The 25,289-nt window shown below is 43.4% G+C and overlaps 2 protein-coding genes across 3 annotated transcripts in view; one reads left to right on the top strand and one right to left on the bottom strand.

Annotated features, from left to right (window-relative positions):
- Positions 1-1,394: 1,394 nt before the first annotated feature.
- DNASE2B (deoxyribonuclease 2 beta) lies at positions 1,395-19,653 on the bottom strand. Of its 2 annotated transcripts, XM_006086139.3 has the most exons (6): positions 19,423-19,653; positions 15,812-15,989; positions 12,164-12,245; positions 4,580-4,741; positions 2,916-3,113; positions 1,395-1,843 (listed from the first exon to the last, which is right to left on the bottom strand). In XM_006086139.3, exons 1-6 carry the CDS (start codon positions 19,539-19,541, stop codon positions 1,503-1,505), a joined length of 1,080 nt encoding a protein of 359 aa, XP_006086201.1. In that variant the 5' UTR covers positions 19,542-19,653; the 3' UTR covers positions 1,395-1,502. The 2 variants fall into 2 exon arrangements, with proteins under 2 accessions (XP_006086201.1, XP_023607505.1); XM_023751737.1 differs by lacking the exons at positions 12,164-12,245; positions 15,812-15,989.
- A 606-nt stretch (positions 19,654-20,259) lies between these two features.
- Positions 20,260-25,289, top strand: part of LOC102440467 (uricase) — a 32,034-nt gene continuing 27,004 nt past the window's right edge. The window contains exon 1 of the mRNA XM_006086137.3: positions 20,260-20,325. Within this exon, the coding sequence (XP_006086199.2) occupies positions 20,296-20,325 (30 nt within the window). The 5' untranslated portion in view covers positions 20,260-20,295. The remainder of the gene's footprint in view (positions 20,326-25,289) is intronic.

Here is a 25,289-nt window from a genome sequence, read left to right as displayed (position 1 = left end):
CAGGTTTCGGTAAGCAAGTGTGTCTTCAACTGTTTAGCCATTTACGCTGCAAAGATGTCTAGAGTTTATATGGAGAAAGTTAGTGAAGTTAGTATTTATAATTAGTAAGTCTTAATAACAATAATATTTTAAAATAAGAATAAAGTGCAAATAAAAAAGAAACAAGTTATTCTGCAATCCTTCCTGATGTGATTACTTTTGCTAGGTTGTAAACTTCTTAAAGTTAGAAACCATATCTCAAACTCTATGAAGCAATTAGTACTTAATATAAATTTATTATTATTGATTTATATAATAGCTATGTTTATTAATAAGAATTACAGAAAATGAAGCATCCTGGAGTTAAAAGTATTAGATTTTATTCTGGTTTCTTTGTTACACTTCTTTTCCCCTAAGTTGATGGGCTAGACTTAGGTGCTGTTTCATTTCTTTCTCCTAATCTGATTAAAAAAATTTTTTAAACATACTACTCATTCTAAACTTTCTTTTGTCTTTTCTTGCTGGGTGTGGAAATTCAGATTAAAATTCCACAGTATTGTCAACTCTGTGTCAGGCTTCTTATATCCATTTCATAGATAAGAAAACCAAGGCTCAGAGAGTTCAAGTGTATGATCCAAGATCATACAGTTAGTAAGTAGCAGCTGCAAGAATGATATAGTTTAACCATAAACCAGTGAGAAAGAAAATTAAGAGGAATAGGAGTAAATAGTATGAAGTACACAGAGAAAGAGGTTTCCCTCCTCCCCACTTCAGAAAAAAAGGTGGGCAGAAGAGTCAGAGAAGTCTCTGTGAAGGAGATGAAATTTAATCTGTAAGATTGCCAATCACTCCATGAACAATTGAGAGTTGACTAATCTGGAGCAAATATTTTTTCTTTTATTCTCATTTTAGTTATATATAATAGTTTATGTATAGAGAATATAAATGCAAAGTAGATAAATTGCCACTAATCTATATAATAAAAGCCTAAGTGACAGTTACGGTGGAAAGACAAGAATGACCTGTCGCTATGATACACACTGACCACCAGGAAGCAGACGCTCAATGCAGGAGCTGCCTCCTGGTGGTCAGTGCGCTCCCAAAGGGGGAGCGCTGCTCAGCCAGAAGCCGGGCTGATGGCTGGTGAGCCCAGCAGCGGTGGTGGGAGCCTCTCACACCTCTGTTTCAGTGCTAAGGAGCAGTGAGCCAAGCAGTTAGGCGCAGTGAGCAGGTGGGCGGTAAGGAGCAAGGGGTCCCAGACTGCAAGAGGGATGTCCTGGACTGCGAGAGGGCACAGGCCGGGCTGAGTGATCCCCCCACCCCCAGTGCAAGAATTTCATGCACCAGGCCTCTAGTTAGAAGATAAAGTGTTATGCTTGACAATATGTGGAGAAAAGTGTTTGCTTGACAATATGTGGATTTTTAAGTACATTCACAGGCTTTAATATATACAGAAGGAATCTAATGGGAGAAGACCCATTGTCAATGTTGAAATTGATAGTACATATGTCCATTCATCAAGTTTAGTTACAGTTCTCATAATACAAAACTAAACGTTGAAATGCTTGGTAAATATGCTGATTCTGGGTACAAATGAATCCTCCACTTCTGAAGGCTTGATATGGGCTGCGATTTAGGTCTCCAATACATGTCCAGCGATTTTTGGTGCCCTTTTGAGAAATACACCACTTAGCATGATCCTGATAAGAACTGAAATAAGATTGTCCAGATATCTTAATTGCTTTGACATTGTAGACATGGTAAGGAAGGGAGCAGTTTGAAAGAAGCTCTTGTCTCTTTCGCTGCCAGGTTTCGGTAAGCAAGTGTGTCTTCAACTGTTGAGCCATCCAGGCTGCAAAAATGTCTAGAGTTTATAAGGAGAAAGATAGTTAGGTTAGTATTTATCCTTAGACTACAGGCCTGATGCATGAAATTCGTGCAGTCAGGGGGTCCCTCAGCCCGGCCTGTGCCCTCTGGCAGTCCAGGACCCCTTGGGGGATGTTCGACTGATGGTGTAGGCCTGCTTCCCACGGGGAGCGGGCCTAAGCCAGCAGTCGGGCATCCTTAGCACTGAGGCGGAGGTGGAAGAGGCTCCCACCACCACAGCTGTGCTCCCCCTGTTGGAGCACACTGACCACCAGGGGGAAGCTCCTGCATTAAGTGTCTGCCCTCTGGTGGTCAGTGTGCATCATGCGACCAGTCATTCCGCCATTCGTTAGATTTGCATATTAACCTTTTATTATATAGGACTAGAGGCCGTTTTCAGGCTGGCCACACCCCCTTCAAAGTGGGGGTCCCCACTGGAGTGCCTGGCCAGCCTGGGTGAGGGGCTGATGACCGTTTTCAGGCTGACCACAGCCCCAGGCTGGGAGCAGGTATCTGGGATTTATTTATCTTTTATAATTGAAACTTTGAAGCCTTGAACAGAGGTCAGGGCCAGCAGGGTAGGCGGGAAGCTTGGCTTCCTCCATTGCCAGGGGCAACCTAAGCCTCCTGCTCACTCCAGCTCTGTGGCCGCCGCCATCTTAGTTGGGTTAATTTGCATATTTGGTCCTGATTGGCTGGTGGGCGTGACTTGTGGGTGTAGCGGAGGTACAGTCAATTTGCATGTTTCTCTTTTATTAGATTAGATAAGTATCTGAAAATATCCTCAGGAATGAAAATCATCATTCATCTCTGATATGTGGATATCACAGATACAATAATAACAACATAATTGAGATAGTGGATGGAAGAACATTTTGTAAATGCTAAAGTAAAATGCAAATAAAAGTTATTATCATTATTACTAAGATGATACTTGTGTCTGAAAATGTTCTTTTCCCCCCTTTTGTACTTCTTTTCCCCTGAATAATCATAATATTTCCTTTACACAATCCCAAATGAGTTCAACAGCAGAGTTATATAGCATATTGTTTGATGATGGTCTTTCATACCGTCAATAAAAGAATCAGACTTTGCAAAATGGAGGAAGTTTTGTCCCTGGGCTGACTGAAGTGTGGCCAGGTGCCGGGCAGGGGTCTCTGAAGAGTTGGACCTGGCACACAGCTGGGCCATGTGAACGAGCTCCTGCTGAAATGTAGCCGGGATGGAACAGCTATAAATGTTTGGGTTGCAGATCAAGAGCTGAGAGTCTGAAAAAAAAAAAACAATCAAGGAAATCTGAGAATTAAGATATAAATGGAAGTCTTGTTATATTATAGATCTTTTGTGAATTAAAAAACAAAACAAAAGTATTCCCTTCTTTAAGCCAATAGCTTTCAAATGACTTTTGAGTTAAGATAATTGACATCTATTCAGTATTTCCTACTTTGTAGGCATTGTTTTACAAATGTTACGTGGATTTACTAATTAGTCCTCATAGCAATTTTATTATTAGGTAAGTTCGTTTATCATGATCCTCATTTTATAGGTGAATTAATGGACAATTCATGTCACATGCCCATAGTTATAAAGCTTGTAACTGATGGAGTTGTTATGTAAACCCAGGCAATCTGGCATCAGAGGATATATATATATATATATATATATATATATATATATATATATATATATATATGAGAGAGAGAGCCCATGTTCTAATCTCCAGCTTCAGGAATGATCAACTCATGATGTGTACACCTAAGCTTTATGTTATTTGGCTGTCTAATGATTACATGAACTCCACTAGTTAGACTGGGGTTTGATTTGGCTCAGAAATCCTTGTCATAAGATGAAAACTGGATGAAAATATTTCTAAGCCTTTTATCTAGAGGCAAGTCACTCTTTGCTGATATTTACTAGTAGCAGCCACCTCAGTAAAAAGTGATTGGTAAAATGGTGTTCCTTCTCCTACTTCTCGTCTATCATAGTTTTCCAAAGCCAACTAATTGGACCATTTGAGCTTGAGGCCTTAAAGGAAGATCATCTGGGGACTCAGATGGGTCAGATTGGCAGGCTACAGGCAACATGAGATCTGTACTTTTTTTTTTTTAATCTTGAAACCATATTTAAAAAGCAGTCTCTCTCTCTCTCTCTCTCTCTCTCTCTCTCTCTCTCTCTCTCTCCTTTGAGAGAAGCTTGGGAGAGTCAGCACCCCAGTTTGTCATTATACCCACTGCCCATGCAACATTCACCTGTTTCACCCATTTCTGTTACCTGTTTGGCCACTATAGACATTTGCAACTACTATCCCTGATCAAGTTCATAGAATTCATGGAAGGACCCAAGAAACCAACCTCTAATAAATGAGCCCTCCCCAGGTCTCACCATGGCAAAGCCAATATTAGAATGTAGAGATCAGAAGATCTATGAATAAAGAAACAAATGAAGTGACCAATTTATTCATATAGCCCGAATCTATATATATAAAAAGCTAATATGCAAAGTGTCCCCTCAGGAGTTAGACCAGGAGTTCTATCACTCACTATGATGTGCGGTGACCACCAGGGGGCAGCGCAGAATGAAGGAAGGTCCCGGCCGGCATCTGGAAGGCCCTGATTGGCCTTGATTGTTGGCCAGGGACCCTACCCATGCATGAATTTCATGCACCAGGCCTCTAGTACATTAATATTTCCCCTTCTTCAACATTGCCATCTCTTTTTGCACACACTAATGTTACCTATGGCTTCATACTGGTTATACTTGAAAGTTACACAGATGCCTGTTTGTCCATTTCGTCTCCCTGTGGGTGGATAATCATAGCCTTCTTCAGGGATTGGAGGAAACTGGGGAATAGAATGAATCAGCCAGAACCCCTGGACTCTGTTCCACAGCAGTAAACCTACAAAAGATATAGTTAATACAGATACATTAGAAAAGCAAATCTCCTTTTTCAAATAGAGTTCAAAGTTACAACATTTAAGCTCATTTATACTTCAGGCTAATATTTTATTAGGCCAATAATCACAAGCTATTTTTTTCAAAGATTTCAAAACCAATTCAGGCACAATTGCCTCATTTCTGATAATAAGCCACCACAAAAGGGGGCCCAGGGCAGCCATCCCTTGAAGAGTTAAAGGAATTTCTTGTTGAAACCACAGAGAAAATTTGTTTTGACAGAATGCAAATTTGCTAAATTGGAATTTGACCTTGTTAAACTATATAGTTACCTGGCAAGCTTTAGATATGTCTTCACTGCTAAGCAGCTAAGTTATTTTCAAAAACTGGCTAAAAAGCAGAGTTGAAAGAGAAAATATCAAATGAAGAAATGTACTTGCACTAATTTGTTGTAAGGAACTAGTGATCATATATTTGCAGAAGAATCACCCAATTCCACAAACCAGAAAAAAAAGAATTAAAGAGAAAAAAAGGAAAACCATGCTGAAGCATTTCAGTTAATTGTGTTTATAAAAATCTCTAGAGCCAAATAACATGAAAGTCAGCAAAGAAGAAAAGAAATTTTCATCATCTTGTGACATGGCAAAAAGTACACAGTCTAACAGGTATCTATGACTATTTCTGTGTTTATAAATATACTAGAGGCCTCGTGCATGAATTTGTGCACTGGTGGGGCCCAGTCGGCCCACTCTGATGGGGACTGATCAGGGGCGGGGCCGGCCAGGGTGAGGGGCTGCAGTTGTTCCGGTCATTCGGTCATTCTGCTATTCAGTCACTGGGCTTTTATTATATAGGACTAGAGGCCCGGTGTACAAAATTCGTGCACTGGGGGTTGGGGGCTACCTCAGCCCAGCCTGCCCCTCTCACAGTCCGGGAGCCCTCAGTGGATGTCCTACTGATGGCCACAGTCTGGCAGCAGAGGCTCGGAGCAGGCATCCCGTGTGTGTGTGTGTGTATGTGTGTGTGTGTGTGTGTGTATATGTGTGTGTGTGTGTGTGTGTCTGCTGGGGCCTGCCCCCCAGCCGCGCCAGGTAGGCTCAAAGCAGTTGCCGTGTGTGTGTGTGTGTGTGTGTGTGTGTGTCCCCACTGGGGGTCTGCCCCCAGCCACATTGGAGGCTCAGAGCAGGCACTGTGTGTGTGTGTGTGTGTGTGTGTGTGTGTGTGTGTGTGTCTGCTGGGGGCCTGCCCCCAGCCACACCATGGAGGCTTGGAGCAGGAGCCCCTCTGTGTTGATCTCTCAGGCTCCTGGCCTCCACTGCATGTTGTATTCTCCCTTGAGCTATGGCCAGGATGGGGGTGCTGCTTGCAAGCCAGGCTTTCCTGCTCCAGGATCGCCATGGCGACGGGGGAGCAGGCCCAGCTGGGGGCTGCCCACAGGCCGGGCTTTCCCGCTTCTAGGTCTCCATGGCAACTGGGGAGCAGGCCCAGCTTGGAGCTGCCTGCAGGCCGGACTTGCTCTCCTGCTCCCGGATCCCCATGGCAACCAGGGAGCAGGCCCAGCTGGGGGCTGTCCACAGGCCGGGCTTTCCTGCTCCTTGATCAGGCCCAGCTTGGGGCTGCCCGCAGGACGGGTTTCCTCTCCCGGATCAGGCCCAGCTTGGGGCTGCCCTCAGGCTGGGCTTTCCTGCTCCCGGATCAGGTGCAGCTTGGGGCTGCCCGCAGGCCGGGCTTTCCTGCTCCCTGATCTGGCCCATCTGGGGGCTGCCCTCAGGCCAGGCTTGCTTTCCTGCTCCCAGATCACCATGGCAACTGGGGAGCAGGCAAAGTTTGGGGCTGCCTGCAGGCCAGGCTTGCTTTCCTGCTCCCGGATCCTCATGGCAACCGGGGAGAAGGCCCAGCTGGGGGCTGCCCGCAGGCCGGGCTTGCTTTCCTGCTCCCGGATCAGGTGCAGCTGGGGCTGCCTACAGGCTGCACTTTTCTACTTTCCGATGGCTGGATCACCACAGCGACCCAGGGCCCAGCAGCACTTTCCTGCTCTCCAATAGTCATAGGGTCCCGGCTGGGGGTGGGGCTTAGCAGTGTGGGGCTCAGGCGGCACGGGTGTCCTGGCTGGGGGCTCAGGTGGCACACAGGGGTCCCGGCTGGGGGCAGGGCTTATGCCCCGCTGCCCAGGGCTGCACATGGGGCCTGGATGGCAGCTCGCGCTGTCCCGTCCTGCCTGTAGTATAGGATAGAGGCCTGGTGCACGGGTGGGGGCCGGCTGGTTTGCCCTGAAGGGTGTCCAGGATCAGGGTGAAGGTCCCGCTTGGGTACCTGGCCAGCCTGGATGATGGGCTGATGGCTGTTTTGAGGCTGCCCGCACCCCCTTCAGGGTGGGGGTCCCCACTGGGGTGCCTGGCCAGTCTGGGTGAGGGACTGAGGGCTGTTTTCAGGCTGGCGGGTGACTGAAGCTCCCAGCCTCTCCTTTTTTTTTATTCTGGGATTTATTTACTTTCTATGGCTGTCACTGGAGCTGAGAGCCGGCTTTGGCTCTGAGGCCGGCTTCAGCTTGAGGCCTCGGCTGCTGAAAGCAGCTATCTGGAGCTTGTTTAGGTTCTATAATTGCAACTTTGTTGCATCCGGAACTCAGAGCTGGGCTACCGCAGGCCAGGAACGTTGGCTTCCTCCATCACTGGAGCAAGCAAGCCTCCTGTTCGATTCAGCTGCCTGGTGGCCAGCAGCCATCTTGGTTGGCAGTTAATTTGCATATCCTGCTGATTAGCCAATGGGAAGGGTGTCAGGGTTATGGTCAATTTGCATGTTTCTCTTTTATTAGATAGGATTAGTCAGCTCAGACAGCCATAACAAAATATCATAAATTTGTGTGGCCTAAACAACAGAAATGTATTTTTCTCACAATTCTGGAGGCTAGAATTTGGGGTCAGATTACCGGCATGGCATCGTTCCATACACCAGAAAGTGGTGGATTGATTGCCAGTCAGGGCACATGCCCAGGTTGCAGATTCAATACCCAGTCCAATGAGTGCAGGAAACAACAGAACAATGTTTCTCTTTCTCTCTCTTCCTTCTGAGATCAATTAAAATGAATGATAAATAAATAATATTCTATAAGTATGGTTTTAACAGGAAAGACATTAGTGATCTATGAAGTGAAAAACTCGTTATAACACATATATACAGCATGACCCCATTTAAAAAATTATTTATTGATTTCAGAGGAAGGGAGAAGAAGAGATAGATAGAAACATCAATGATGAGAATCATTGATCAGCTGCCTCCTACACGCCCCTACTGAGGATCAAGCCTGAAACCTGACCGGGTATCATATCGTAACCTCCTGGTTCATAGATCGATGCTCAACCACTGAGCCCCACCAGCCGGGCCCCATTTTTATCAATGCCAGGCACATGAGGTACATTGGCAAGATCTCACTCTTAGACAAAAGTCTGAAATTGCCCAAACTCCTTTGCAGCTAGGTTTCTGGATATGAATTCGTTTCTGCCGATTGGATATGCTTGCACAATATTTTGAAGGCAAAAGTGAGGAAGAGGCATCGTCCTGCAGTTTGGGATGTTTGCTGCTGGTGATCATGTTTGCAGAGATATGGAGGTTTTCTGCAGTGGAATCCAGGCTGTGCACAGGCAGTTGTGGCAGAGGCAGTGCCCAGTGACCTGTTTTGTGGGAGCTGGAGGGCACTTGTGAGGGCAGCAGTTTCCTGAACCCCAGGTCACAGCTGTGCCAGAGTGTCCTAGAATTCAGTTGTGACTGAGGGGGCAGCTCCTCCCACTGGGCAGGGAGTCTTTCCTGGGGGCCCAGCCTAATACCCGCTCCTCCAGCTTTCTGATGATTTCCCAAGCACCAATTCCCTGCGCTAAATTCTTTCCTGCCTAAAATAGCAAAGATCTTAAAACATTTTGGATCCTCTATTTTCAATGAAAACAATGCTGCACAGGGTCAGGTATGAGAAGTGGGTAAGGTATTGCAGAAGGCTCCCTTCTTTGAGTCTCAGCTTCCTCTTCTGTAGAATGGAGACCAAAGATTATCTGTTCATAGTTACTGAAAACTGTGGCAGCTGTGTTTCCTGGAGATGGCCACAACATTTCCTATCCTTCCTGTAGCCTTGCCACTTTCCACCATGTCCTCTCTCTTGAAGCAGGGCTGACCTCTGATATGCTGGTAGCCAGTACATGTGTTGCCTGCAGAATTCCAAGGCCAAGGCTGAAAAGGCTTGGGGCTGTAGCCCTGCCCCCTCTGCCAGGGTTTCCATCTCTGGCCCCGCCCACAGTGATCAGGGCTCTGGTTGGCGTGGGACCTTGCCTCCTGGCTTGCTTCCCCTCCGGTGGGTGGCCCAGCACCTTGCTGCACACCATGGCTCACCTGCTGGTGCTGCTGGGCCCAGTGGGCAGGGTAAGAGCCCAGGTCGGGCCTCACGCCTCCTGGCTCCTGTGTGCCACTGCCCCCTGTGCCCCGCAGCCCCTATTCCTGCCACAGCTCCAACTGGGGCCAGACGCCTGGGTGCTGTGCACAGCCCACAGAGACTGCTGTGGCCACCCACTGGGAAAGCCTCCCCACCCCATCCCCAACTCTGGCTCCCTGATTCTGGGTCCACTTCTGCCAAAGGAGAGCTTTGCCTTTGCAGCTGCCCAAGACCGAGCACCTCCAAGGTTCCTGGACCCCAAATTTCTGCCAACAAGGCAATTGGCTGGCTGGCCCCACCCTGATTGGGGTATTGGGGGTGATCCGGCCTGGATCAGGCTGGTTGTCTGCCACAGTGCATATCATAGCCACCAGTCGTTCTGGTCGTTCCGCTGTAATGGTTGCTGGGTTTTTATATATATAGATAAGGGTAGTTTTGGTATGCTAACAAGACTTTCTGGTTTGTATGTGACCACGCAAACATACAACTCATTCACGTTTGCCTTATTTTTAAGTGGAAACCAAATGCCTGCCAGTTCTTTCTCTTTCAAAAACACACTTAAGAAAGCACAATATTGCTCTCTCAACGCATATAGAATCAATACCTGTGTATGAATAGAAAATGTTCAAAATTCTGTTGCTTATCTGAGCTGGATAACTTTCAGGGGCTATCTTCTGCTCAGATGAGTGTGCTATTTGGCTGAAAGCTTAACCTTCTGGTATGAATGCCACAGGATGTCAAGACACCTGCTGGCAAAGAGAACTCCTCCACTTGACATTAAGTCCCAATCCTTTTCCAGTCGCTCTCTCACCCCCCACCCCCGCCCCCCGCAAATCCCTGTAGCAGCTAACAGAGTGGATGAGAGTGGTGGTGGGAGGTTGTTGGTGAGAAGTTGGAGAATGTGGCATATTATAAAAATTGTTGGGTTCCATGCAAATAGGAGGGCAACTTGGCTAAATCAAAAGCATTCAATGCTCATGACATTTGACAGCCATTACAAATAATATTCTTGAGAGCTTGTTTGGAGGTTCTAGCAGGGGAGCGCAGCTACTCGTATACCCTTGACCGAAGACCGGTCCTCTCCTCGGGGGGGAAGGTCGTCCTCTTCGACCGAGCGCGCAGCTTCGGGAGGGACACACATGGATCGGTGAGGGAGGAGGGGGACACCCGCCTAGCCAGCCAGATCAGCCGAATCAACCCTGGCGATCAATGGGGTGACAGATGTCGCAGCCAGATCGCTCTCACATCCAACAAATAATATTCTTAATCAGAGGTTGCAAACTGGCAGCCCACAGGGCAAAACTAGCCCACAGATCCATATTATTATGCTTGCAGAGTATTTTTAAAACTTTGAATTAATTGCCAACATTTACACACTGGGGAGATTTCCCACAAATACTAATTTTCAACATCCTCTGAAAAATTGCATTCCCATAAGACATGCTAAGTAGTAACTGCCCTTTTAGACCAAGGGCAGTTACCTTGCTTGTTCCACCCACTTAACTTGCTGACATCTCTTGCCTGTTCCTGAAGACATTTGGGTTTGGAACCTTCTGAATACTTGCTGCCATGAAAAGTTATTCATAATATATTAAGTTGTAAAAAGGTTGAAAACTAGTCGTAATGATAGTTTTATAAAAATGCTTTAAAATATGTCTGATAAATAAGGTGGTGAAGACCTGTGAGGGGTGGTTAGGGGCTGGGAGAAGGGGGGTAAAGGAGGAGAAAATGGCAGATATCTATAATACTATCAACAATAAAAATATATTTAAAAAATTAAAAAATATGCCAGAACCGGTCTGGCTCAGTGGATAGAGCATCGGCCTGCGGACTCAAGGGTCCCAGGTTCGATTCCGGTCAAGGGCATGTACCTTGGTTGTGGGCACATCCCCAGTGGGGGGCGTGCAGGAGGCGGCTGATCGATGTTTCTCTCTCATCGATGTTTCTAACTCTCTATCCCTCTCCCTTCCTCTCTGTAGAAAATCAATAAAACATATTTAAAAAAAAAAAAAAATTAAAAAATATGCTTGCTAGAAAAATTTAGAAAACATTAAGTGTGATTATCTAATGTGTATTAAGATGACAGATTTCCTTCTGTTTACTGGCATTTTGAATTTTTCTAAAATGCATGTACATGTGCAGATGCATAGCTTATAAATAGAAAAATACTAAAAGTTACTATAATAAAAATTACTATAATATGTAATAACAATATATAACAAAAACTACTATAATGTAAAAACTAATTAAAATAAATTTTTAAATTTATAAATAAACATTTAAAAGCAAATGTTTAAAGGCAACTAAACACTAAGAAGAGTAAGTTTTACTCTATGTAAATTATAACTTAATAAACCTGACTAAAATGTGTGGGTATACACACTGAGACACACATACATGTATATATACTAGTGGCCTGGTGCATGAAATTTGTGCACATTAAGTGGGAATTAATTAGAGGAAATATTTTAATATTGCTATTTGCCCTTTCTCTATAATAGAAGTGTTAGAGATGAAAGAAAATTAGTAAAATTTATATGAAAATCTCCCTCCCATCAGAGTCTGGTGCATGCCACGGGACCCAGAGTCAAGTCCCCACCCACCTGTGTGCACCTCGAAATCGAGTGAGACCCAGACCCGGCTGGCCCCACCCCCATCAAGCCCCACAGGGCGGGGGGTGCAGCCTCAGGTCCCCCGGCCCCAGCGTGACAGCATGATGACCATTTGCATATTAGCTTTTTATCATATAGGCTAGTTTTCCCAGTAGTCAGTACATGAATTTCTGTTATAAAGCATATATCTAAAAATATGTTAAGAGAAAGGCATTTGTGAAAAGGAAATTATGTAATTATAACTTGTGATAGAGAAATCACATTTTGATAACTTAAAATAAAGCATTAAAAAATAAAAGCTCTCTTTTTAGTGTGAAATATAAGAATATTGAAGACAAAATGTTTAAGAAAATGTTGACTTTCAGTAAGAAAGAGAAACTAAGAGCCTTTGTCATACCTTTGGAGTGTCCATATTTTCTGCTGTAATTCACAGATTTAGGGACTCCGTCATTGTACATTAGATAGGCGGTGTTGTTATTCTGCAGGAACATGTTAGGGTTACAATGGTGTAAATCTTCCACTTACAAATGCTCACAACATTTCTACCAGCTACCTAGCCTGCAATGCAGAGCTTTCGTTAATACGCATGAGAAATTACCCATTCTCCTAATGGGCAGCTTCCCCATCAGTCTGAATTCTGGGACCTACAAGACCAGGGCCAGAAAGTCCATTCACACCCAGGCATGGCTTTGTCCTGTTTGGCAGGAGCCCTCTGCGTTGTGATGTGTGTGAGGATTACATTTCTATTTCCCTTGGTTGTTTTGGATCTATGCTTCTGATTTGGCAACCAGTGTATAATAAAAAGTAGTTAAGTATTTGTTCAGGAAATGAAGTAGGAACAACCTGTAGTTAAGGATTACACCAGGGATTCTCCCATTGATAGTATAGGCACGATGCAGAACAGGCTGTCAGGATCTGATTTCTTCTGCCTGCTTTGTGCTCCGCTGCTTGGTCGCAGCGCTGTGTTGAATCAGGATTTCTCATTTTTGGCTCCTCTACCTCACTGACTAGAGAGGATTTTCCTTCGGTCCCTTTCTCTATCGCTCCATCTTCCTAAATTGGTATTTTCCTGCTTAGGAAAAGTGGTGAGACTGAAGGTGTGGTATTGGGCTTCCTCTGGTAACCCAAAATACTAATAAATTCTCCAAAATTAAGCTACTATTTTGAGAGTATCTCAGTGTCATGTTTTAGAAACTTACTTCTATTTGCTCTGTGTGGTTTCATTTCATTTGTGTCATGAAGCAGTGATCTTTATTGAATCCAATAATGTCGATATTTTTAAAAATCTGTGACAATTAAAAGCAGAAAAGGACAATCCATTTCCTTAAGAAAGGTCTTTGCTTTTCTCTTTGGAAAAAAAAGTCAATAACTGAATCTCTTATAGCTGCTTAATTATCTGATGTAATCTAAAAACATTTGTAAAAAATTGTGCAGTATAATCTGCATAGCATTCTTGGCTACTGTAGTTAGAAATATCAGGGCGGTAAGCTGTTTTCTCACCCTCATTTTCCACAGTTGACCATAGCTACCGTTGGCGTTTGCATCCTTCTCTGGAGACCTCTGACAGTTCTTCGTTAAGCCTGCAGCAAATGTGGTAATGAGGGCAGAGGTGCCTTTGGGGTGCAATGTGGAGGGGCTCTGGAAAGATTCAATGAGGAAATGTATTCTTTATAATAGGATGACATGTATTATTCTAACCAGGTTTGAACAACTAGCTAAGGTTATAGGGGTTGTAGCTGTAGTTGGAATAGCGGCTCTCTGGAAAGATCATGGACTTAAGAATAGGCAGATGTAAGCATGTGCCTTTGGACAGCTTTATTCCTTTAACACATATGTTGAGTCTTATTTTGACTAGTGGATGTTGAACAAGAAGGGTCAGGTCTCTGCCTCCAGGCTAGCCAGAATATAGACAGACAGGTACAGACAACAGCAACATCATTTGGTGTTATTAGGAAGGTGTATGGAAGATTCTTGTTTACAGAGGCAAAAGAAGAGAAACAATTTTAAATGTAATCCAGATATTGGTTTAGGTCACCTTCACATGTGAGATTTAAAACCAGTTGGTCTGGCCTTGCATTTTACTCTCAGAAGTTCAACTCCAGGTTAAAAGGTGGGGAATTATGTTCTCATGGTCACATAATTCCAGTTTCCAAAAAGCACCCAATCTCACCTGGATATCACCCACTATTGTCATTCTTCTTTTGGTTCCACGCCAATCAGACCTGGAAATCAGCCCCTTTACTGTAATTTCTTCCCTAGAACCATCACTCAAGGTATTGTGTATGAGCAGGTTCATGAAGGTATGAACATTGAATAGTTGTACATGATCATGCTGACCTGCCCCCAATTTTCCTCCACGTTTCTTTTACTTTTTAATTCCTAGCTCCATCAACCCCTTTTTCAATATTGCAGAGTAGTTTAGCTCTCTTGCCCTCCTAGGCACTGGAGCTACTTTTGAGCCTCCAAATATCATTATTATATTCTGCCAAGCTGAGAACCTTCTGCCCCAACTAAGGTTGCTGAGAGAGGCTCAATGCTGCTGTCTCCACTCCCCCAACCCCCCACCCCCACCCCCATTCAGTCTCTAAGACTGGAAGGGAACAATGTGTGTATTTTATCGCTGCTGAGTTGTGTTCCGGGCCTTCAGCCCCAGCCTTGGAAAGCAGAAGCAGCCACGGGCGATTTTGACTTTACATAATAATCTATTCAAAACGGAGTTGTTGCTGAGATAAAATATTCTTTGTAAAGCACCTAGAGCAGTGCCTGGCACATCACAGGTGCTCAAACAGCTTACAAATAAGTTTTGACTTTGAAACTTGGCTCTGAAGGCTGGTCTTAATGGCAAGTGAGAAAAATGAACATTAGCAAACACAGTGACAGCCCTCTGCACATTTTGAATAAATACTCAGATTCACATGCACAGCAGTGTCAGAGTCTAATAGTACTGCTGGGGGATTAATTAGTTAATATGTGGAAAAGCCCAGAAAATTGTAAGTGCCGAGTCATTTTATCTATTTACTTCTCTGTAAGTTGTTTGTTAGCAAATGCATACCTGAGTGTAATTGGATATTGATTATTGTTTGATTTTACTCTTCACCCCTGATGGAAAGCGGTATCTTGTCACTAAACTGCAGATGGTGCCAAGGACACTGGGAAACTGCCCACGTTGAGCCAGCAGCCTACTTACCTCACGTCTCTTTTGCTGGTTAGCTCATCGCCTGATGAAGTTCAGTTAGCAGGTTTAATCTCCATTCAGGCAACTTAGATCTAGGGTCTTGAACAAGCATCTAGCCCTCAACCTACCATTTTGAAAAAGATTAATGAAAAGAAGACTGGGTGACCCCTTACATACATAGTAGGTCACCCCATTCGTGGCTTAAATAACTACATAACTAATGCCACATTGATCAAAGATCTGCATTGCATTGTTCCAGGAATGGGTTCTTCTCCATAGTTCCATTAGAGGGATGAGATAGCAAGCAATGAATTTGGCAGCCAGAAGACTTTGCTATTTACTTAGTTCACACCTTGCCCAGTGATACCATTGGACATGGTGCTGAATGTATCAACAATTTGGCATTACTGCAGAGCAGCGATTTTCAACCTTTTCCATCTCATGGCACATATAAACTACTAAAATTCTGCGGCACACCAAAAAATATATATTTTTTGCCAATCTGACAAAAAAATAGGTATAATTTTGACTCATGCACACAAGATGGCTATTGTTGTCTTAGCAGTTGTCATTTTTGATTTGACAATCTAAGGAAAAAGAGGTCAGTGCCCCTGACTAACTAGTCAGGTATTGCATGTTTTAAAAATTCTTGCGGCGCCCCAGTGCGCCTGACATGGCACACCGGTTGAAAATCGCTGCTGTAGAGCCCAATGACATATTCCCTGAGGTCTTGCTCAGATTGATCCAGATTGTGAATCAAGGTGCAAGGGTTGGGGGTTGGGTGGCTGAGCAGTTAAAATCTTTTGGAAGCTTTGGATTCTGTTTTATGCATTTTTATATGATTTAAATGAATAATTAACTATCACATACCTTGGAGGCATAGGCTTCATACAGCTGTTCTAATGTCCTCCCCAAAACGCTCCTGGTGCTGTTCATTAGCTGCTTGCTCTTCCTCCAGCTTCTGGTTGTAGAGTCCAGGTACAGGTACTCTAACCCAGTCCTTCTACTTTCCTCATTTTGCCTTTTAGGTAATTTATAAAAGGTAAACCTAGCAAAGGCAATAATTATGACTGACTGACATATATTGGCTGCTTCCCTGATGGCAGCCACAGTGTTAATCACTTAAATACATCATTTCACTTACATTTCACAAAGGCCTCTGAGTGTTAGGAAAGGAATATGCTCAAGCCCTCAGCCTTTTCCCCTACCCTTATTCTTTTCTTTTTTAAAATATAGTTTTCATTGCATTCAGAGAGGAATGGAGAGGGAGAGATAGAAACATCAGTGATGAGGGAGAATCATCGATCAGTTGCCTCCTGCATGCCCCCTACTGGGGATTGAACCCACAACCAGAGCATGTGCCCCTGACTAGAATTGAACCCGGGGCCCTTCAGTCTGCAGGCCAATGCTCTATGGGCTCCCACCCTTATTCTTGCTTGTTCCCAGAGAAGGAAATGTGAATCTGACTGGACATATTCTAAGACATTAACCGGCCTGGTGGTGGGATTCCTACAGTGATAGTCCAGGAGTATTGAGAGTGCCTCTCTCTGTCATTTCCACAGTCCATTTTGCCACACTGGGGAGAAGGCCAAGGCCCAGGCCTGGACTGGAGATGTCTTTGATGTGCTTTTTCTCTTCTGCCCTAAGTTCTTGGATGCTCACCTTTGTGACTGGCTGCCTGGGTCTGAGATTTGGGTTTGGGCTTTCAGGTAGGTGGAGGCTCCCCTGAGCCTCTGGCCTAAGCCACATCCTTCAGTTCAGGTTATAAGAATGCTCTCCATTGAGAGTTCAGGGCCAAGTTAATTTGAGCTGAGCAGACAGTGAGACAGTCTAAAGCTGCTACAACTTACTGTGAGAGTTAAAGGTGGAGTAATACCGCTTAATTAAGTGGGCACCATGCTTTCCTTCACTACTGTCTCCTGTTTGTATATCTCCTTTGGGGAGGAGAGGTGGTTGGGCCAATGTAGCATGTGGGCATGTTTGGATCATCTAGCTCAGGGTTTCTCAATGTGCTCTATTCACATTTTGAGCCCGATCATTCCTTGTGGTGGAGGACTGTCCAGTGCATGGTAGCATCCCAGGTTGCCACCAATTAGATGCCAATAGTACTCCCCAGTTGTGCCAATAAAAATTGTCTGCAGACATTGTTGAACGTCTCCTGAGGGCAAAATCATCCTGGTCCAGCCAAATACTCCCTAATGGTACAAACCCCACATCTAATCCTCCAACACTCACAGTAAAGCAAACGTTGTCATGAATTTACTATTACCCCACAACAGTGTCCCAACTGCCCATAAAAGCTTCTCACTATTTACTTGGTTTTCCTTAATCTTAGGCTTCTAAGTAAATTTTTTCCTGCCCTGACCATGCTTTCTTACTTTCAGGGCAAGCTCCTCACATGTGGCAGGAAGCAAGAAAATTATTCTTTGGTGCTGACTTAAGTAAGTTGTAGCAGCTTTAGACTGTCTCACCGTCTGCTCAGCTCAGCATTCCTCTGACTGACATTGCTAAGTAATAAGTCCATTTAGTTAGAGCAAGAAAAATTTTTAAATATTTATAACAATTTGATGCCTCCCCCTCTTCCCCCCTCCCCGCAGTGAAGGGTGTGTAAACTCTCCATTTGCCATGGCACAGCAGTTGAGAACTAGTGCTTTTACATATATTTCCTGGGTGAGCACCTCCAATTACATGTTGATGATTCCCTAAATCAATTTCTAGCCCTGATCTCTATGCTGAGGTCAAATAAATCTAAATGCAAGACTGTTCCAGAGATGCTCATCATTATATTTTTGAAACCAAGTTTGTGATATTTTGCTCCAAATCTCCTCATCCCCCGCTGTTAGGGAACACATTCCCGCAGTCACAGAAGCCAGCAACCTGTAAGTCTTTTTTAACTTCTCCCTTTCTCCTACGACCTTCAGCCATCCATTTCTAAGTCTTCTCAGAGTGTCCCCTCCTCTCTGTTTCCATGACCACTTCTCTAAGTTGTGTCTACTCCTCTTCTCATGTGTAATACTGCAAAGGTCCTATTGGTCCTCATGACTCTAGACCAGTGATGGCGAACCTTTTGAGCCTGGCATGTCAGCATTTTGAAAAACCCTAACTTAACTCTGGTGCCGTGTCACATATAGAAATTTTTTGATATTTGCAACCATAGTAAAACGAAGACTTATATTTTTGATATTTATTTTATATAATTAAATGCCATTTAACAAAGAAAAATCAACCAAAAAAATGAGTTCGCGTGTCACCTCTGACACGCGTGTCATAGGTTCGCCATCACTGCGACTGATCCCCAGCTGTCCAGCTTCACAGCACTGCTAGCGGGCTTTCTAAAATATGAATCTGGCCACATCACATCTCCGCCTGAAGTCCTTTAGTAGCCCTTTCAAAGTCAAGTTCAGACTCTGTGGGGCTCAGCACATGAAGCTCTTCGCCTATCTCCCTAAACTCACCTCCTACCATCTCCTCACCTTCTCGGTATGAGTCAGCAATATTGAACTGCTTTCAAACTTTCCCCCTTGTTTTTTTTTTTTTTGCCTCTGGACCTTCTCATTGCTCCTTCATTGGCCTGAGAAGCCCTTGCATCTCCCTTGTTTTCCTAACTTATATTTGTTCTTAAAACTTACTTCAAAAAACTACTTACTCAGAGAAACCTGTGGGCTCTACGCTCCCCAATGCACCATCTATGCCCTTCCCACATAACTATGAGCTCATTAGGGCAAATATGTTTTGTTTATATTTGTATATTCAAAGCTCAGCACAGGGCCTGCTCTGACCTTAGTAACTGTTTGCTGGGAGGCTGAGTGAATGTGCCTGCGTTCTCCAGCCTGAAGTTTACACAATGCTTGACACCAACCACAGTGGCAAACTAAAATACCCTAATTAAAGAGTGAGAAAGTGATCAAAGCTTTAGGGGAATTCATGACCATGATACAAAGCTGTGTTTAGTCTCTTTGATATTGCTCAAGAGGCCACTGACCTACCCCCAACTCCAATAGCTACTTGTGCTGCCTAATAAGTGAGGCAAACCAAACAGGACTGTGTACGATCGTGTCCTCTTCCTCATTGTCATAATGAGAAGCGTAAGCTCCAGCATCAGAAAGAAAGTAATTGGACTTCTCTCCTTTGTCAGTCTCTAAAAGGATGCTGGAAGGGTTCTGTTAGCAAAGCCACAATGCAATGAAAGGAAATTGCCAACTGAGAGAAACTGTCAGCTCTACCCCACACCTGTGCCCACCAGCCTTGCCAGCTGAGAGCAGTGAGTCAGGCCCACAGGGCTGCTCAGCCCTTTCTCAGGGGGGAGCTCTCTCACCCAGAAGCCTATCTGGATATTTGGCCCATTTGCACACTTTAATTTCCTCTCTTCTTAAGGGAGAGGCGGGTGGAAGTCTCCCTGGGGAACTTCACAGTGAACCAGTTTGCCTCTACACTCTGGCTTTCTATTTGCATACACAAAACCTTCCATGTCTTTTACCTACCAATCCACAGCGTCACCTTCTTCATTTCTGCATGATATTGTCGCTTCTGGGACCCCGAAGAGGCCAAGGAAGAGCAAAGCAAGGGTTGTTCTTAGAAGACTTGCTGTCATTTTCCACATACCATCTCCGCTCAGTGCCACAGCAGAAAACTTTCCCTATAGATTGTGGAGTCTGAGTTTCAGGTCTCTCTCAGGCTGTGCTGGCTCTGACATTTGCTTTCATTTGCCTCTGCTGTTCGTGGCATTTTCAGAATGGGACGAATCCCACATAGTCCTGTGATTCTGTCACAACACGCTAGCGTGACTCCGGATGTCTTTGTGCTGAATTGTTGACTGGTCTGCAAAGTCATCAGAAAGTTCTAGAGAGAAAAAGGGACATAACCCTTTGGAGTGAACGTTGTATAATATAAAGTTCAGTCGACAAGGGAATTCCATGTTGATAAATAGATGCTGAATTAAATATATTTCATGTTTTTCCCCTTCATGATTGTCTCTCTATGATGTTTGTGGTTTACTCATTAAATAGAAATGACAACACCTTATGGTTTAGTAATAACTAAGATCTATCACTTGTAATATTCTCTATCTTGAGGAAACAGTTCCTGAAGGGTATTTCAAAGGGTTGTTTCAAAGTAAGAGCAAACTCAGTTGTATTTTACCAAAGATGTTTACATATGCTCTCCACCTCCTGGTTTTAGCCACTCAACATGGTACTTTAATGAGGCCTTGGTGTCCAATTGGCTGTAATGCAATCAGGTAAACATATCGACCGCTTGCTCTTCAGGCCAAATAAAAAATGTTAGAAATATCTGTTTTGCCCAAACTAGTCTCTCTCATTTTTGAGACCGAATCTGAAGTAGAAGGCCAAGAGAAAATGGCTCATTACCATAACGACTATAAGAAGGTGAGACCATTCTCTTTTTAGAGGAGGGGAGGGGTAGAGAGGCATATGAAAAGAATTCCTCTTTGATGCTTTTGAATCAGTTATTAAAGATGCTGTTATAATAAATAGCAGTTTACCTCACACTTAGAAATCCTTGTGGCTCTGATAGTACCTATATGCATGGATCCAGATCAGAGGCACTTCAGGATTCAGATCAAACTGGACCCTTGTGAATCAGATGAGTTCTGTGGTTAAATGGGAGTTGTTCAGGGCTCTCAGGGTTTACAGGAAAGGGAGGGCTTGGGGTTCTATTTCTCCGTAAAAAGTATTTTGTGAGGGATGTCTAGACCGCCCACTCACATTTTCCCATGGTGCCTGTGAAAAGGGCAAAATTCTGGGCTTCAACTCAAACCTGCTAAATCAGAATCTTTCCAGTTAGGCTCAGGAGCCTACCTTTTTCACAAGGTTTTTGGTAATGCGGGTGTACCTTAGACTCTGAGACTCGCTGCCCCGAGGCCAAGGCTATGCTGTGCCTGGTAGATGCACAACCCACCAAATTGGTAAACCAAGGAACAGTTTTCTGACCATTTCTCCATAGTACTGTTTTGTTTTATATATGTTTTTACTGCATTCAACAAAAAAAAGGCATCTCAACAACCCCAACCTTTTCATCAATTTTAAAAAATTTTTATAGTCTGAAGTTTACTTTTCTAAGTTAAAATAAAATAAAATTAAATTAATTTTATTTATCTTGCAATACCTTTTGGCATTACAATGGTAATAGCTGAGTATGCCAGGCTTACAATTCAGTGATACATTTAGAGAATAAAGAGAATATAAGCATCTTGTTTTTAGTTATGTAGGCTAAACATTTGTTGAATAAGATAGAAAATAATTTCTGCTTTCTCCTCATTACATGCTTAGCCCATTGCCTGGCAAATAGAAAACGATCCACAAATATTAGCTAAGATGATTTTTATTACAACCTGAGCCCTTTCTGTAATTGAGCTGGGGTACATCTGAATTAAGATGGTTTTTGCTAAATCTAATTTTATTTCAAGGTCTGGAAAGATACTGGTAGGTTATTTACTTTCAAATGTTGCTTTCGGTAAGCTTTCTTATCTCCCATTGTTGCTGACGAGGTCAGTCGATTTCAGTCAACAACCTTCCTTATGCAATCACTAGTGGTTGCACACCGTATTGGATGCTGTGGGGCTCCATGGATTTCAACATCATCCTAAAGCCTAGATTCCAACATGTCCCAGCTTTTACTAAAAATAGCAAAATAATCTTGTGGACAGAAACACAGTGAATTTTGTATAGGGAGAAAATGTAACCTGGGCAGAATGTTTTTCACAATCTTTCCTACCTTTTAAGCCCAAGCAATGCAATATTATAAATATACCATCTCTGCCTCACGACATAATCACATCTAAAAAATAGTAGAAAAGCCAAACCGGTTTGGCTCAGTGGATAGAGCGTCGGCCTGCGGACTGAAAGGTCCCAGGTTCGATTCCGGTCAAGGGCATGTACCTTGGTTGCGGGCACATCCCCAGTAGGAGGTGTGCAGGAGGCAGCTGGTCGATGTTTCTCTCTCATCGATGTTTCTAACTCTCTATCCCTCTCCCTTCCTCTCTGTAAAAAATCAATAAAATATATTAAAAAAAAAATAAAAAAATAAAAAATAGTAGAAAATCCCTTCCTTGTAACTTGGCCAAGTGTATTGAATAAGAAAGAGTTCTTCACTCGTTAATGGGCTCCTTATTTTATGGTTAAAAGTTTACATTCATTCGTCCAGTAATTCTAGAAAATCTCAGTCTTGATCTCTTGGAATTCTGCCTCTTCCACATTTGCTCTATTATATATTTCTAGTACACTTTATATCTCTTCCATGCCTCCTGTGCATCTGCATTAATCCCTGCTTCTTTATTTGGATCTATCTTCCAGTTCTTTCATTCTCTCTTTGGTGCCATTAATCTGTTACTTAATCTGTCCCTTTCAAATAACTAATCCACTTATCAATGAATTTCTAGAAGGGTCTACTGGGTTCTTTTTCAAATTTACTTGGTCTTTTTCATGGTCCCTTGTTTCTTGTTCAAGAGAAACTACACTCTTATCTCAAAAAAAGATAAATTCATTCTTCTCTCTTATGTCTATAAAAATATTAAGTATACATCTTTGTACTTTATGTCTGATAATTTTAATATCTGAAGGCTTGGCAAGTCACACTTTGCTATCTGTTGTTTCTACAACCCTCTCTCTCTCTCATTGTGTACTTTTGATTTTGGACTATGAATTCAAGCTCCTTGAAGCTTAATCTGTGATAACTTTTGGAGACTGAGATAAAGTTAAGTTTTTCCAGATCCTGGTCTGTGCTGGCTTCATCAAAGTTTAGTCATCCTGCCTTGTTGGTGTGGGTCAGTGGTTGAATGTCCACCTATGAACCAGGAGGTCATGGTTCAATTCCTGGGCATGCAGGAGGCACAGTCCCCAGTAAGGGGTGTGCAGGAGGCAGCCAATCAATGATTCTCTCTCATCATTGATGTCTCTATCTCTCTTTCCCTTGCCCTTCCTCTCTGAAATCAATAAAAAAATATATATATATTTTAAAAGTTTAGTCATCCTGTAAGGACTCCTGGCCTTATTTATTTATTTTCAATAGGCTTTTAAGGTCTGATTTACATACTATAAAGTTTATCTAAGTTCAACTTCTATTTTTGTTCAAATTTTAAAAGACTGCTGATGTATGGCGTAAAATCTAGAATGTGACAGACTGAGGGAAAAAGTTGATGCACTTGTTGAGGGAGGAAGGGGAGGGGACTTGAATTATTTTGATAAGAAGGGATGAGACAAGCAAAAAGACTCAGATATTTATAAAATAAGGAATTGTTCCTTAGAAATGTGGTTGAAGGAGAACATAAGTGGAAGAGGGCCAGAAAAATTTTATTTGGTTAATTCCTCTCATTGTTCAGGTGGTTTTGTGAATGCCAATTCCTCCTGGAAGCCATCCTGAATCTCTCTCCAACTGGCTTAGGTGTCCCTGCAATATAGATCCAGAGCTCACTGTATTTTTTCAATTAGAGTAATTATAAGAATGTGTTCTGATTACTTGATGACTTTCCTGGGTTACTTTAGAGAGCAGAGGTCAGCAAACTCCTGTGAGCCAAATCTGGCCCACTGTCTGTTTCTATAAAGAAACTTTTATTGAAACACAGTCATACCCATTCATTCATGTATTATGTAGCTACTTTATGCTATTATGGCAGAAATGAGCAGTTGCACCAGAGATCATAACAGCTTGCAAAGTCTAAAATACTAGCTTTCTGATTCCTTACCAAAAAAGTTTGTTCTAGTGTATACTCTCTATCAGGGTAGAACAGTGTCTGTCTTGTTTACTGTTGTTTCTAGAGAGCTTACTGTGGTGCTTGTCACATAGAAGAAGCTAAGAAAATATAGGTGAATGTAGGAATTTAATGGAAAAGAGTTTGGGGTTATGTGAGTTTGGAATGAATTAAAACTAATCCGAGAAATAAATAAAAGTGGTTATGTAGGTAAAATCCCATTATAAAGAACTTCATTGTAATGTGTCAGGAAGGCAGCGGGGATAGAATGCAAATAATCAGGCCTGGGTTCCATGCCTGCCCCCGATGCTCATTAGCCAAGAGGTTTTGACCAAATGAAAATGATGAACATCAGCTTCCTTTTGTAAAGGTGGGATTCATCTGCACCTTCACAGAGTGCTGTCAGGATTTGATGAGATGCTGTGTGCACAGCCTCTGACACATAAACAGGAGCTCATTCAATGCTGATTCCTTCCCACCTTGTTTCCTTTTCTTCCAAGATGCACCCACTTCTTTGTCCTTACAGATGGACTAAAACCAGTCCATTGGCAACATGGTTCCCATGACCACACATAAGTCTACATCAGCCAGATAAACGTCAATGGTTAATTCAAACATAGTGCCCTGTGGTTAAAGGCATGAAGCTGAGTTTTTATCCTGGCCCAAAGGGCAATCACCCTTCGATTCTCCCCTTACTTCACAGCCTAAATGCTCTTGCAATAAACACAGAATCCATCTGAGCTTATACTTTCCCTGTAATTAAAAAAAAAAATGACTGAAGTGCTAGAAAAAGTGATGTTTTGGATGGGGGGAATCTCTTGGTGTTGGGTAAGTTCTGCCTAGCATAGTGTAATTAAAATAAAACTTGACAGTCTCAGCAAGCTTTTTCTACTATACCTGTCTGCCTATTAGCTGTGTGACTTTGGGCAGCTCACTTAACATCTCTGAGCTAGTTTATTTTTATATTTATATTTTTAAAAATATATTTTTATTGATTTCAGAGAGGCAGGGAGAAGGAGAGAGAGATAGAAACATCAATGATGACAGAGACTCATTGATCGGCTGCCTCCTGCATGGCCCCAACTGGTGATCGAGCCTGCAACCCAGGCATATGCCTTGGACCAGAATCAAACCTGGGACCTGTCAGTCTGCAGGCTGATGCTCTATCCACTGAGCCAAACCGGCTAGGGTAAGTTAGTTTATTTTTAAAACCAGAGGCTCGGTGCATGAATTCATGCACCAGTGGGTCCCTTGGCCTGGCCTGCACGATTGGGCCAAAACCAGCTTTCTGACATCCCCTGAGTCCTGGATTGCAAGAGGGTGCAGGCCAGGCCAAGGGACCCCACCAGTGCATGATCAGGGCTGGGGAGAGATGCGGGAGGTTGGCCAGCTGGGGAGAGGCCATGGGAGGGCTCCAGCGTGTGTCCGACCCATCTTGCTCAGTCCCTATTGGCCGGACCCCAGCAGCAAGTCAACCTATCGGTCGGAGCATCTGCCCCCTGGTGGTCAGTGCACGTCATAGCAAGTGGTTGAGCGGCCTTAGTATATCATTAGCATATTACGCTTTGATTGGTTGAACGGACGACCAGATGACCGGATACTTAGCATATTAGACTTTTATTATATAGGATAGGGAGTCTGTCC

This window comes from Myotis lucifugus, unplaced genomic scaffold (genome assembly GCF_000147115.1).
Source record: "Myotis lucifugus unplaced genomic scaffold, Myoluc2.0 scaffold_25, whole genome shotgun sequence".
Taxonomy (NCBI): domain Eukaryota; kingdom Metazoa; phylum Chordata; class Mammalia; order Chiroptera; family Vespertilionidae; genus Myotis; species Myotis lucifugus.
The sequence above is the reverse complement of the archived record's forward strand: the minus strand, read 5'-3'. Positions and strand labels throughout refer to the sequence as shown.

Excerpts from the sequence above, each read along its gene's own strand:
- DNASE2B (XM_006086139.3), bottom strand. The coding sequence starts at position 19,541 with ATGTGGAAAATGACAGCAAGTCTTCTAAGAACAACCCTTGCTTTGCTC. Across the intron at positions 15,990-19,422 it reads GAAGGTGACGCTGTGGATTG|GTTTACCTTTTATAAATTAC; the intron begins GTAGGTAAAAGA and ends TGCCTTTGCTAG. Across the intron at positions 4,742-12,163 it reads AAAATATGGACACTCCAAAG|GTTTACTGCTGTGGAACAGA; the intron begins GTATGACAAAGG and ends TATCTTTTGTAG.